This window comes from Barbus barbus (genome assembly GCF_936440315.1).
Source record: "Barbus barbus genome assembly, chromosome: 20".
NCBI lineage: Eukaryota > Metazoa > Chordata > Actinopteri > Cypriniformes > Cyprinidae > Barbus > Barbus barbus.
Genome location: NC_136748.1, coordinates 31431648 through 31445166, shown reverse-complemented (window position 1 = coordinate 31445166; position 13519 = coordinate 31431648). Strand labels below are relative to the sequence as shown.

Genomic DNA, 13519 nt, shown 5'->3' with positions numbered 1-13519 from the left:
ATTTAGTCTAGAACTACATTAAGATCATGTAGATATTTAGTCTAGAACTACAGTAAAATCATGTAGATATTTAGTCTAGAACTACAGTAAGATCATGATGATATTTAGTCTAGAACTACAGTAAGGTCATGTTGATATTTAGTCTAGAACTACAGTAAGGTCATGTTGATATTTAGTCTAGAACTACAGTAAGATCATGTTGATATTTAGTCTGGAACTACAGTAAGATCATGTAGATATTTAGTCTAGAACTACAGTAAGATCATGTAGATATTTAGTCTAGAACTACAGTAAGATCATGTTGATATTTAGTCTAGAACTACAGTAAGATCATGATGATATTTAGTTTAGAACTACAGTAAGATCATGTAGATATTTAGTCTAGAACTACAGTAAGATCATGTAGATATTTAGTCTAGAACTACAGTAAGATCATGTTGATATTTAGTCTAGAACTACAGTAAGATCATGTTGATATTTAGTCTGGAACTACAGTAAGATCATGTAGATATTTAGTCTAGAACTACAGTAAGATCATGTTGATATTTAGTCTGGAACTACAGTAAGATCATGTAGATATTTAGTCTAGAACTACAGTAAGATCATGTTGATATTTAGTCTAGAACTACAGTAAGATCATGTTGATATTTAGTCTAGAACTACAGTAAGATCATGTAGATATTTAGTCTAGAACTACAGTAAGATCATGATGATATTTAGTCTAGAACTACAGTAAGATCATGTTGATATTTAGTCTAGAACTACAGTAAGATCATGTAGATATTTAGTCTAGAACTACAGTAAGATCATGTTGATATTTAGTCTGGAACTACAGTAAGATCATGTTGATATTTAGTCTAGAACTACAGTAAGATCATGTTGATATTTAGTCTAGAACTACAGTAAGATCATGTTGATATTTAGTCTGGAACTACAGTAAGATCATGTTGATATTTAGTCTGGAACTACAGTAAGATCATGTTGATATTTAGTCTAGAACTACAGTAAGATCATGTAGATATTTAGTCTGGAACTACAGTAAGATCATGTTGATATTTAGTCTGGAACTACAGTAAGATCATGTTGATATTTAGTCTAGAACTACAGTAAGATCATGTTGATATTTAGTCTGGAACTACAGTAAGATCATGTTGATATTTAGTCTGGAACTACAGTAAGATCATGTTGATATTTAGTCTAGAACTACAGTAAGATCATGTTGATATTTAGTCTAGAACTACAGTAAGATCATGTTGATATTTAGTCTGGAACTACAGTAAGATCATGTTGATATTTAGTCTAGAACTACAGTAAGATCATGTTGATATTTAGTCTAGAACTACAGTAAGATCATGTTGATATTTAGTCTAGAACTACAGTAAGATCATGTAGATATTTAGTCTAGAACTACAGTAAGATCATGTTCATGATTTCTCCTGATTTCTCTCAACACCAGAGCTGTCACTCAATACATCAGAAACAGTAACTGGATGTTATTTGAAAAAGTAACTCAGATATTTCCTTCTAAATTAAAAACTAATGCATTACTTTACTAGTTACTTAAAGTTATTACGTTTCCCAAAAGCATCTAAGCCTAAATTGCTCGTAGCTCCATTGGTGGCAACGGGTCTATGACGTTCTATGATGTAGGCTTACGATGCTTTTGCTTTCCTTGCTGCTGTCGCCTCTGACTTGTCCCCAACTAAACAAACCAGAGGCGACAGCAGCAAGGAACCAAAACCCAATCGGTGATAGAAATCAGGGCTCTACGCTTACTTTTCTTTTTAGGAGCACTTGCAAATCAATAATCAAAAATTAACCTTCCCATTACGAGATGATATTTGACTCAGTGATTTACAGGGAATTTTATTTTTATTTTTAATGTTATCTTTTATGCCAAATTAAAAATTTCTAATTAAAACAACAGAACAAAACAAGTAGAATAAGATACCAATCAAATTAAATCAGTATTTAGGAAATTTAAGTGGCTTGTAGGTGTATTTTCAGATGTTTAATGAGGCTCAGAGGTTGTATTTTAGTGCAATTAAATTCATAAATTCATGTTGAGGTTAATGTTTTAAATATACAATTTTGAATGTAGAAATATTAAATGATTTAAATAACAAAAGACACTTTAAAAATTAAACACAATCTGCCAGTAGGTGGCGGTATGTCACTGATTTTATCACAGAATCATTAATTTAATTGATTCGTTCGAATGAAGTACGTGACTGTCTTTATGAATGGGTAATTGAATCGTTGACTCACTAGATTCGTTTAACGCAGATCATTCATGAATGAAACACCGCTGTGTTTGACTGGAGATGCGCTGGGACTTTGTTTGAAACTATTTTCGTTCATGAAATAGAGCAAAATAAGGCAATAGTGTTATAGTCAGACAATATAAGTAACTTAATATTAACTTCTTGTTTAATGAACTGTTGTATTAAATCAGTATCACATTTGCAAACTCTCTTAATAATCATTAAAAGCTGTCGCTCATCTTAGTTCATCGCGATCTCACAAACTCTATTATAATCAACAAAGCTCCTTACTGCACAATGAATCTCTTATTTACGCTCCGTCTACACATTTGTTGTTATAATGAGAGAATACGTCTGTGATACATTACTCAACGTTGCAAAAACATGCAAGTTAGAAACCTTTAAAGCTCCCTCAGCGCAAACACAGATACGCTGATCTGGTCAGTCACACAGGAGCTCCTAAATATTTTTTCAGTCGCACGCAGTAGTTTTCAGTCACAAATGCGACTGAAATGGTCTCACTGCAGAGCCGGAAATGTGTTAGGGTTGGGTCAGAACGAACCCAAAATCACGATCAGAGCTGTGATGACAGACGAGGACTCACTTTCTGAGCACGTGCGTGAAGAGTCCGTCGGTCCACTCGCGTGTGTTGGGGTCCAGCGTGCCGTACAGGTGGTCTTTGCTGATGGCTTTGGGGTCGATGATGTGAGCGACGCCCTCCACGCCCTCCAGCCTCTCCAGAGCTTTGAGCAGGACTCTCCAGGCCATGGTCTTCCCGCTGCCCGACGGGCCGACCATCATCAGCCCGTGATTGATCTGCGTGATCTGAAAGAGCTGCAGCACCTGAACAAGAAGAGCAGACCGCTCAAGACTCACGACTCACTGCGTGTAACGATATGAACATTTCTCATCACGATTATAGTGAGAAAACTATCACGATTATCAGGATCATCGAGGTATTATTCAAATGTGCTGGAAATGTTCAAAAAGTACTGGCACAAACCGTTTCACCAAGTTTTATATTTAAAATCAACAAACAACAAATAAAATGGATTTTTGTTTGCATAAACACTAAAACAATAACATTACCAATGATGTCTGGATTTGAAATGACAACAGTTTATCTAATATGTACAAAATGTTCAAATGAAATTTTGAAAAGCTTCATAAAATAGTAAACCACACATTTCAGCCTTAATTTATCCGAATTGTTTAAGTGTGTAGAATCCACATAAGCTTGTTTTTCATCAACCGGTCAGAATCTACAGCAGGGCATGCAAATCCGGTCTGTGTTTAGTCCAGACAGAAGCTGCACACAGACTGAATGTGAATGTAAGTCTCTGTAAATCCCGTCTCTGGCAGCAGGTGGCGCTGATGGAGCAGCAGAATTACAGCCGTTTACCGTAACCTCCATGAACAAAGCTGCATTGCGATTAAAACACTACTTTATTAGGTATTACATGGAGCGAAGATGAAACAAAATGCCATCAGCACTCTTTTAAAACCTCCCAGCTTTCCGCCATGTTTTCACTCAAAACGACACGACTCTGCTGCTGTGTGCACCTGAGACGGTTACTCAAAACTCTGCTTTATGCTGGATAGTATAGATTCATCCTCAGTTGTTCAAATCACGGCAATCGAATACGGTTTTAATGATCAATAAAATATGAAATTGTAATATTAACCGTGGGGAATTTGATCATGATTTATTGTCAAACAGGTAATGGTTTCATCCCTAATGTGCTGGTATTATGAAACGAGTCTTACCTTCTCCACCCACATGCTGCCCACGTCGTCTCCGTCTCCGTACGTGAGGTACATCTCAGTGCAGACCTTCTTGAGCTCCTCTCGCAGCGCCGTCATCTCTCCTCGCATGTACTGGACGCCGGGGAAGACATCGGAGAGCAGGCTGAAGAGCAGCGGGATGTCCTCGGCCACCAGCTTCGGCACCATGGTCTCACACACGCTCTGGATCAGAATCTGACGGTCGAGCACATGAAGCGCGGTCAGAGATCACCTCAATGAGAAGATTTACTCTTCAAACCCACGTGACTGTCAACATGACATCAAACCGCACTCTATTTGCTTCATTCATGCTCCATTCATCTTACCAGTGCATCAGTTCATAAGCTTCCATCAAAATTATAATAAGATTCCAAAAAATAACAAGTCACATACAACAAACATCTATGCCGAAGCCTGAAGTTGTCACCAAATGTAATTATATCATTGCCCAACTGATTATAAAACAACAAAGAAAAAAAAGTTGGATATATGTCCTGCTTCCATCCACATACATGCAGTATATTTATGTAAAGCAATTAAAACCATGTAAAAAATCTCAACGGCTTGATTATTTGTATGGTTTCAAAATGTATATTATTGTTCAGCTCTAACCTGCTACATTCAACTATAAGGCATGAAGATATTATGAACATTAACATGATTTTACACAAGAATGTTTTGAAACAAGGTGTTTTGTGAAAAGAGCAATAGAAATAAATTTGACTCGAAGCCCTTTAATTCTTTCAATATTTCCAGTAATAGAGTTTAACCGACCAGCTCTCATGCTCTTCACTCGTTCTGTTTGATTTGATACGAAACATCACATTACAGTCGTAAACAGCCTTCAGTTTCAGGCTCCGTCTGCTCACCTCCTGCTCCGGAAGGTTCTCTGCGATCTCGTTCTCGTCCACGTCTTCACCGCGCTCGCGCTTCTCTCGTTTGATTTTCTGGATGCGTTCTCTCTTGACGTTTCCAGCGCTGATCAGCACGCTCTTGAGCGCTCGCAGACCGAAGTCATAGTGAGACTGAGACGACAGCTGCTCGTCACACAACCTGCAACGACAGACCAAAGCAGGCTTACGTTACGACTTCATACACACACAACAGCTGACCCTGCACCCTCATCCAGACGCGAGCATACTTGAAGAACGGGACGATCTTCTTGGCGAGGATCTCTGCGGTGCGGAAGCCCTGCGAGTACAGCATGACCTGAGCGATCAGCTGCCGGTCCGGTTTGGTCATGGCCAAACTCCTGAAGAGCTTCTTGAGGTTATCGGGCAGGTTGGAGCGTCCGGCGTAACCAGGGTTCATGGTGATGAAGATGGCCATCTCCGCACTAACCTTCACCTGTTTGTTCAGCAGCTCGGTGGTGACCGGCACACCTGGACACACCAGAACAAAGCTACAGTGATCACCTGACTTGCATGACATGAAGATGATGTTCTGAATTAGGGCTGTCAAAATGGCTGGAAAACTAAATTCAAATTTTGTACTTGATTATATTCAAGGGCATAATTTCAGTTAATGTAAAAAAAAAAAAAAAAAAAAAAAAAATGCTTTTTGGTTCTCTCCTGAGGCCACATCGAGCGAAATATTACTAATGCAAGTTTATTCAAAGCAATAAAATAACACTACTATCAGTGAAAAAACTAAGGTTTATAAACCAATTATAATTAAGTTGCTTAAACAACTATAAACAAAACAGCATCACGCATGTATGCATAATTTAACACAAAAGGACCAAAAGCCAATCACACGGAGTACTTTTTCATTTAAAAACATGAGATGCAGTGGGATGGGAAAAAACTGCCATCTAGTCTCAAGACATGTTTTTTTAAAAGTTGTGCTTGCATTAATTTTGCATTGTTTTCTAAACATGTGGCTCTTTTGTGCGAGACGCGAGTGCAACGATGATAGATGTGCATAGGATTAATATGCATTGTGTGTGAACGGCTTGGTTTCTCCGCATCTTTTTCTGCAATATTTTGAACGAACAACGCAGCAGCTCTGCATCTAGTGGCTTCAGCTGGATAGGCTAACAAAGTCATTAATAAGCAGCTACACTTACATCGTCATCGCATCTGATAAGGCTGCCTCCTTACACCTAAAATCTGAATGCAACTTTTTTTATTTTAAATTCGATGAATATTCAAAATTAGATTTTTTGACAGCCCTAGTTCTGATCTATATCATGCACGTACTGCGGTCTCGGTTGGGGTTGCTGTGTTCTCTCAGTGCCACCTGGATGTACTGGACCTGCTGAGACACGGCGGACAGCATGCGCTCCTCCAGACGGTTGAACTCGTCAAAGCAGCCCCAGGCGCCCACCTGACACAGACCCACAAAGATGCGGCCCATCGCCTGCAAGACAACACACCACAAAACCCTGTGATTAAACGCCTGTTATTGACCCCTGACACCCATCCTGTGACACCAGTCATACCTGGAAGTCAAAGGTCTCGTCGCAGTTGAAGACCAGGACGAAGCGGCCCAGCTGGTGACCCAGGGCTTTTACGGACTCGGTCTTTCCCGTTCCAGCAGGACCTACAGAACAAGAACGTCCATCATCACTGCATACATTCAGCTCACGTGCACACGTCTATGAGCTCGACTCTAGCAGGGTTTCTGCAGGATTTTTAAGGTCAAATTTAAGACTTTAAGGCCTGGTTTCAGACGGAGTTTAGACTAAGCCAAGATTAGGCCATAGTTCAATTAGGACATTTAATTAATTTTTATAAACGTGCCTTAGAAAAAACATTACTGTTGTGCATTGAGACAAAATAAAGGCACTGATATATTTTAAGATCAGTCAGTGCAAGTTTCTTTCAGATGAAACTGCTCAGACTTGGATTTTAGTCTGGGATTAGGTTTAGGCCTAGTCTGTGAAACCAGGGTTAAGACCATTTTTAAAACCTGCACAAATAAAATTAATACCATATGAGCGGGGTAGGGCAATGTATATAGTAACATTAAAACTAAAATGCACGATTTACAGTTCAGATAAAGGTTTTCACAAAAACTAAGCTTTATAAAATTATATAAAAATAAAATACACTTCCCATTTCAGCCTTTAAATAATTTAAGAAAATGGACGAGTCAAGTATTAGTTATTATATTAATTCAAACAATTATCATCAATAAATTATTATATTAAATAACATATGAATGCATTTTGCTGTTTAGATGTTTATAATGCATTATCTTCTTATTGATCCACCAGTTCACATTTACAGCTCTGAGTGTTTGCAGGGTTGATTTTCATATTGGTCTGAACAAAAACAACAGGCTTATTGAAAATGCACATTCATTCTGTGCCAGCAGGAGGCGCTTTCGGAACGGCAGAAATATAAACGTTTTCTCAGTAACGGCAGTAAACAAAGCAGCACAGCAGCTGGCTTCATAGCCTTTTGAAGTTTAATCACATTAAACCGTATCGCAATTTTGGTCTTTCCGTCAACTAAATTTAAGACTTTAAGGACCCACAGGAATCCTGTCTAGACGGACACACTGACCGAAGGGCGATCCGCCCAGACGGGCCTCCAGCGCCTGCGTCATGGTCAGGTAGCAGCGGTCGGTCAGCGGCGTCTGCACCAGCTTATCCTGCACGCCCAGATACTCGAAGCCGTAGTTGAATTTTGCGTTGGCCATCTGGATGGAGAGCTGCTGGAGGACGTCGGTCTGCTTGGGGTCGAAGTAGAAGCGCATCTGGCTGAGCCACTCGAAGGATTTGGGGTTGTCGATCTTGTTCTTGATCAGAGTTCTGGTCACGTCTCTCTGGTGGACCAACTCAGTGATCTACGAATAAAAAAAAACACGCAAGTCACGAACACATCTGCAGCTCCAGATGATCAGAGAGAGCTCACGGTTCAACGCATCATACAAACTCGTACTCTGAGTAAATATCTGCATCTATATACAGTATATGTGCATCAGAAGGACATATTTGTCCGTTGTATTTCACAGGTTTTATGAAGGTAAATTTAAGATATTCAGACCTTTTTAAGACCAAGAAGACCAATTTAAGGAATGAATTGAAGGGAACACTGTTCATCAATATGTTCTCTAAATGTCTAGGTGAGCTCAGAGAACCCAATTAATTTAAAGTTTATTTTTCTGACCAGATTGGCAGATATTTGTTTTTGTTTTAAGCAGAAACTTGATTTTGTTCAATTTCTCAGAAAACAAGACTTCATGTTCATGTTGCGTCTCCAGTAAATGTATCCTGATTTAAGGATGTTTAGATATTTCACTGGAAAACAACAAAAATACAGAGAAAGATATTATTCTTTTGCAGTGAATGCAACATTTAATGCCATGACTTTTGATATCAAGACTTCTGCTCTGGGGCCAGCTGCATAAACTTAGCCACCATGTTAAGACTCTGTCTTAAGAACTAGTTTGACCAACTAGCAGTTGCAAAAGGGTAAACAGTCTTACTTTCCCAATACAAATAAGACCAATCTGTCTTTTCATAACTGAATTAAAAAAGTTATGACCAGTCTTGAAGAAAAAAAAAAAATTGGATGACTAACTTTAAGACTAGTCTAAACAGTTTATGCAACCGGCCCCTGACTGATCTAAGACATGTTTAAGGCCCACAGAAAGCCTGGCGTTGCCGTTTTTGCTTCTGCCCTGAAAACAAATGTAATGGACAGAAACTATAAGCAAGGCACGACTGTTTTCTGCACCATGAATGCCAACTCAAGCTGCATTAATCTTCAGTTTCAGCACACGCACATCCACACGAGCGTCTGACTTCTCACCAGATGCTCCAGCTTCCTCCTGCGCAACGGCGGCTGCTCCATCAGAACAGTGTCGGCCAGCAGGTTGAGCGTCGCCTCCACGTTGACCAGCACGGCCTGCAGCGGACCCATGTCCACCCCACCGGCGATGGTGGTCAGAGCGTTCTCCACGTTCTCAGACCAGTCGATCTGCGTGGACAGAACCACCAGCTGGGCCTGGATGCAGCAGAGACGGAGGTTAAGCATTCATGAAGACGTATGCTGTACAGATGCTGGGTTAGTCTGGGAGGACGGGTCACCTGGTATCGGTCGATCCAGTTGATGTAGGTGCTCAGGTCGATGCCGGTGCCCTTGTTGAAGGCGCCCACCTCCGTGACGGACTCGGCCAGCAGCTTGGCCAGCGTTACCCGCATCTCTCGCTCCACCAGCGTCAGCCACTCGTTGATCTTCGGATGCTCCGTGATGGACACCGGCGTCTTGTAGAACACCTGAAAACATCGCATTCAAGAGGTATCCTACATGAAGACAACTAATATTCACGCATATTGATTTAACAGCACTGATGCTTCAGATGAGAACAAAACTTGAACTAAACTGATCTGAATAATGACACTAATGGGGAGTCCGCTTTTAGCTATTATGCGGCCCGCAGTTGGAACCAGCTTCCAGAAGAGATCAGATGAACATTAGCCACATTTAAATCCAGACTCATAACTCATCTGTTTAGCTGTGCATTTGTTGAATGAGCTCTGTGCTACGTCCAAACTGATTGCACTGTATTTTATGTATAATCTCTCTATTCTTAACGGTTTAAAATTAATTTTAAATACATTTTTAATTCCTTGTTTTTATTGCTGTGATTATTTTTAATGACCATTTCACTTCCTTTTATGTAAAGTACTTTGAATTACCACTGTGTATTACCACAATGTGCTATATAAATAAACTTGCCTTGCCTAACGTCTTCTGCAGAGCTGCTTTACAGCTGAAACTGAATTTGTCTCATATTGGATGCATTTGCATCAGTGACTGGTACTTTTTGGCCAAACAAACATATAACAGATGTTCCAGATGTCTCTCTCAGGACGAGCCGTACCTCCTCTCCCTCTCGGGACGAGATGCCCAGCACCTCCGTGTTGTCCTCGTTCAGCAGGATGCTTGAAACTCCAGCGAACATTTTCTTGAAGTGTTTCTGCAGTTTGGCCACATTCTTACTGTTGCCGATGATCTCCAGCAGATCTTCATCACCAACAAAGTAGAACCTGCAGGAAACAGAAGCAACTCTGTAAGTCTTTGTGATTTAGACAACCGGGACAGTATGGATACTGAAGCACAGCCTGCAATTATTTTACCAACATGTCATTTTTATTACAGCACAGCAAAAACTGCAAATTTTTCAAGAACTAGTAATATGCACAATTTTGAAAGCAGTTTCTTTGTGACTAAATCACTGGTTAACATCATATAAAAATCTGAGAGATCCAAACACGACTAAAACTAGCCAGTCTTACATTCCCATCAGCTCTCATGTTTAATGGACACTGGATGGGGCTTATATCGTAAAACTGAAATGTCTGACCTGGGGAAAGAAGAGCGCTCTCTCTCCAGATATTCTCCCAGCGCTTTCTGGATCTTTCCCAGCAGATCAGCAAGTCTCTCCAGCGACCTCTGAACCCCCTGAATGTTCAGGACATCCATGACCAGAGGAGACTTGGTCACCTTCTTCATCAGAGCCAGAAACTCCATGCTGATGCTGTCAAATCAAATGAGTCACATGTTAAAGCCCAAAGCCTGCATTCTTCAGCACATTCGTGTAATCTATCAAATCAGCCGCTGACCTCTGGAAGCGCTGCGTCTCCACAGGAAGCAGGTGTTTGATGTCTGCGCTTCCTGTGAAAATGCCTTCCAGGTAAACCCATCGGCGCTGCACGTCAATCCAGACGTCAAACAGAGCCATGATGCGGTTGAGTTTGTCCTCCCAGCTCAGAGCGTCCTCCTCGAACACCTGCCGAGAACAGAGACGAGTCACGGAGGAACGTTTCTCTCTAGCATACGGTTTCTCTCCTTCGCTTCGGTACCTTGTAGTAGGGCGAGAGCTTCATGGCAGACACGCTGTTGATATGCTCCTTGACTTTATTGAACAGATCATCCCATCCGCGAATCAGGCGACACTTGTTCTGATAGTTGACTAGGTCGAGCTCGTACGAGTTCCAAACTTCACGAATCTGCAGGGAAGAGGAAACGGTGAACACACATCTTTAAACAGCACCTATTATTCCCCTTTTTTACAAGATGCAATATAAGTCTCAGGTGTCCCCAAAATGTGTCTGAAGTTTCAGCTCCAAACACCCCACAGATCATTATATCATGAAAAAGCCCATTTAGAGTGGAAGCAGAAACAGGCCGTTAGTGTCTCTTCTGCTGTTCCACGCTCACTTTTCCAGTCGCAATTAACTGCATCCAAAATAAAAGTTTTTATTTACATAATATAGGCCCTGTGTGTGTCTACTGTGTATATTTAATGTTTATATCAATACACACACATGCATGTATACATAAGAAAAATGTTATTTACATTAAATATACTCATACATGATATATACTATATGAATATAAATATATACATGTAAATATTTTCAAAATATATGCTGTGTATATTTATATATACATAATAAATATGCACGATACACATATATATTATGTAAACAAAAACTTATTTTGGAAGCGATTAATCGCTTGACAGCACTAGCTTAAATGTCTGATATAGGGTTTTCTGAGCGCACACATCCGGAGCACGCACTCAGAAAGCATCGGTCACACAGCATGAGAGTACGAAACTAAGCTCTCTTTTATGTCTTATTGCACTTAAACGGTCAAATACACACAAGTTTAAGTTAAGAACACACGAGTTACAAAAATAGTGGGGTTATGCCTGAAAAGGTAAACAGCTGGGACAGAAATCACATGTTAATGATAGATCTGTGACAGCTGTGTGACGTATGCTGACCTGCTTGAGGAACTCCTCGAGAGCCATCTCTCCCTGCGCCACCAGCAGCACGTCCTTCACCACCATCTCGTTCTTCTGTAGGTCCACGTCCCAGATCTGACCCAGACTCAGCTCCGACAGAACCCAGTTCACATGCAGACGCTTCATCAGCTGCTTCCAGTGCCGGTCCTTCAGCGCCTCTGACTTCAGCTCAATCACCAGCATGTTCACCTGAGGATCAGCACAGGTAACGGGTTAGGCACTTCACCGACTCCATCCCAGCATCCTCACCTGTTAATGCAGGCCGGCTCACCTTCATGTATCCCTTGAGCAGTCTCTGCACGTACTCGTAGGAGGCGTACTGCCGCAGACGGGCGGGGAAGTTCTTCAGCTGGTTGAGGAGAGCGTCCAGATTCTGGCGCAGCTGCACAGAAGAATAACAGACTCAGTGAAAGCGAGGCTCGGGTACGAGCCACATGAGACGGCAGGTGCGTCGCTCACCTTCCGCGGCTGCACAGAGACCCACGGCTGCTCCTTCATCTGATCGAGCTGCTCCCAGACCTTCGACAGCTCCGACCAAACGCCCTTCAGATCCTGCAGCTCCTCCAGAGCCACCTGACGAACAACACCAACACCACACGCACGCATTAACAAGAGCACTACGAGCAGATCAGGATCTCTAAATGATGAATGAGAAAACTGAACGTAAAAATACTAAGTTAATGAATCCAGTGTGTTTTCATTGAGTCTTCTTTCAGACAAGCGAAAAGAAAACATCCAAAGGGTTTATTTAATTGTACTTCATATATTTGCGCCTGTAGATTTCAAATCTCAATCCATATCTTTGAAGTGTTTCTTACATTCCCCAGTTCTTTAGTTTTATTCCTCTCTATATTCTGAAGGTTTGTTCAGATGTCATTCACACTGATTTATACAACATTATTGACGTTTTTAAATTCCTTGTTTTATTGTGATTATTTTTATTCCTTTTATGTAAAGCACTTTGAATTACCATTGTTTATGAAATGTGCTATATAAATAAACTTGCCTTGCAGCTCAAACATTAATAGATTATGATGTTGGTTTGTGTCAACACGTCCATAACAGAGACGCTTGTAAATAGGGCTGGGCGATATGGCCAAAAAAAAAAAAAAAAAAGTTTTCATATCAATCGATAACGATAATTATCACGATAAATGTCAAATAGTTCTTTCAAGTTTAAAACCAGAATTTTGCTCCATTTGCTAATTTTCCTTAAAATATCTAAATAGAAAAATGTATGTCTGAGTTTCTGCATGTTCCAATGAGTGATATCGTTTCAAATCAAGAAACAGGTGTGGGTTGCCTGATAATATTAATAATAATAATAATAATAATAATAATAATAATAATAATATCACTTTTTTTTGTCTCTTAGAAATGCACATTTGAACATCTCGAACATTTATCGAACTCTTCATATCGTTTTATCGAGGAAAATTATATAGTGATAATTACCGTTATTGAATCATCGCCCAGCCCTACTTGTAAAGCACTGAAGGTCAGTGACGCACCTGCACTCGCTCCTCGCTGCTGCTCAGCAGGCCTGTGTCCGTCAGCTCCAGCGCCTCTTTGGCCTTCGCACACTTCTCTCGGTCATCCTTCAGACGGCCGAATTTGCCCTCGTAGATGGTGAGCGACTGCAGCGCCTCCTCTGGACGCAGACTGCCCTGCAGCGACAACAAGCAGACAAACACTGAAAG

The 13519-nt window shown here is 40.7% G+C and overlaps 1 protein-coding gene across 2 annotated transcripts in view; it reads right to left on the bottom strand.

Annotated features, from left to right (window-relative positions):
* Positions 1–13519, bottom strand: part of LOC306886387 (cytoplasmic dynein 1 heavy chain 1) — a 76145-nt gene that overhangs the window by 34673 nt on the left and 27953 nt on the right. For both annotated transcript variants that reach the window (XM_079443441.1, XM_079443442.1), the window contains exons 18-34: positions 13331–13486; positions 12279–12392; positions 12091–12201; positions 11799–12008; positions 10870–11016; positions 10630–10796; positions 10371–10544; positions 9888–10053; positions 9091–9279; positions 8813–9007; positions 7562–7844; positions 6493–6593; positions 6251–6410; positions 5191–5431; positions 4919–5102; positions 4032–4244; positions 2869–3107 (exon numbers count right to left, since the gene is read on the bottom strand). In XM_079443441.1, coding sequence (XP_079299567.1) covers positions 2869–3107; positions 4032–4244; positions 4919–5102; positions 5191–5431; positions 6251–6410; positions 6493–6593; positions 7562–7844; positions 8813–9007; positions 9091–9279; positions 9888–10053; positions 10371–10544; positions 10630–10796; positions 10870–11016; positions 11799–12008; positions 12091–12201; positions 12279–12392; positions 13331–13486 — 3050 coding nt within the window. The remainder of the gene's footprint in view (positions 1–2868; positions 3108–4031; positions 4245–4918; positions 5103–5190; positions 5432–6250; positions 6411–6492; positions 6594–7561; positions 7845–8812; positions 9008–9090; positions 9280–9887; positions 10054–10370; positions 10545–10629; positions 10797–10869; positions 11017–11798; positions 12009–12090; positions 12202–12278; positions 12393–13330; positions 13487–13519) is intronic.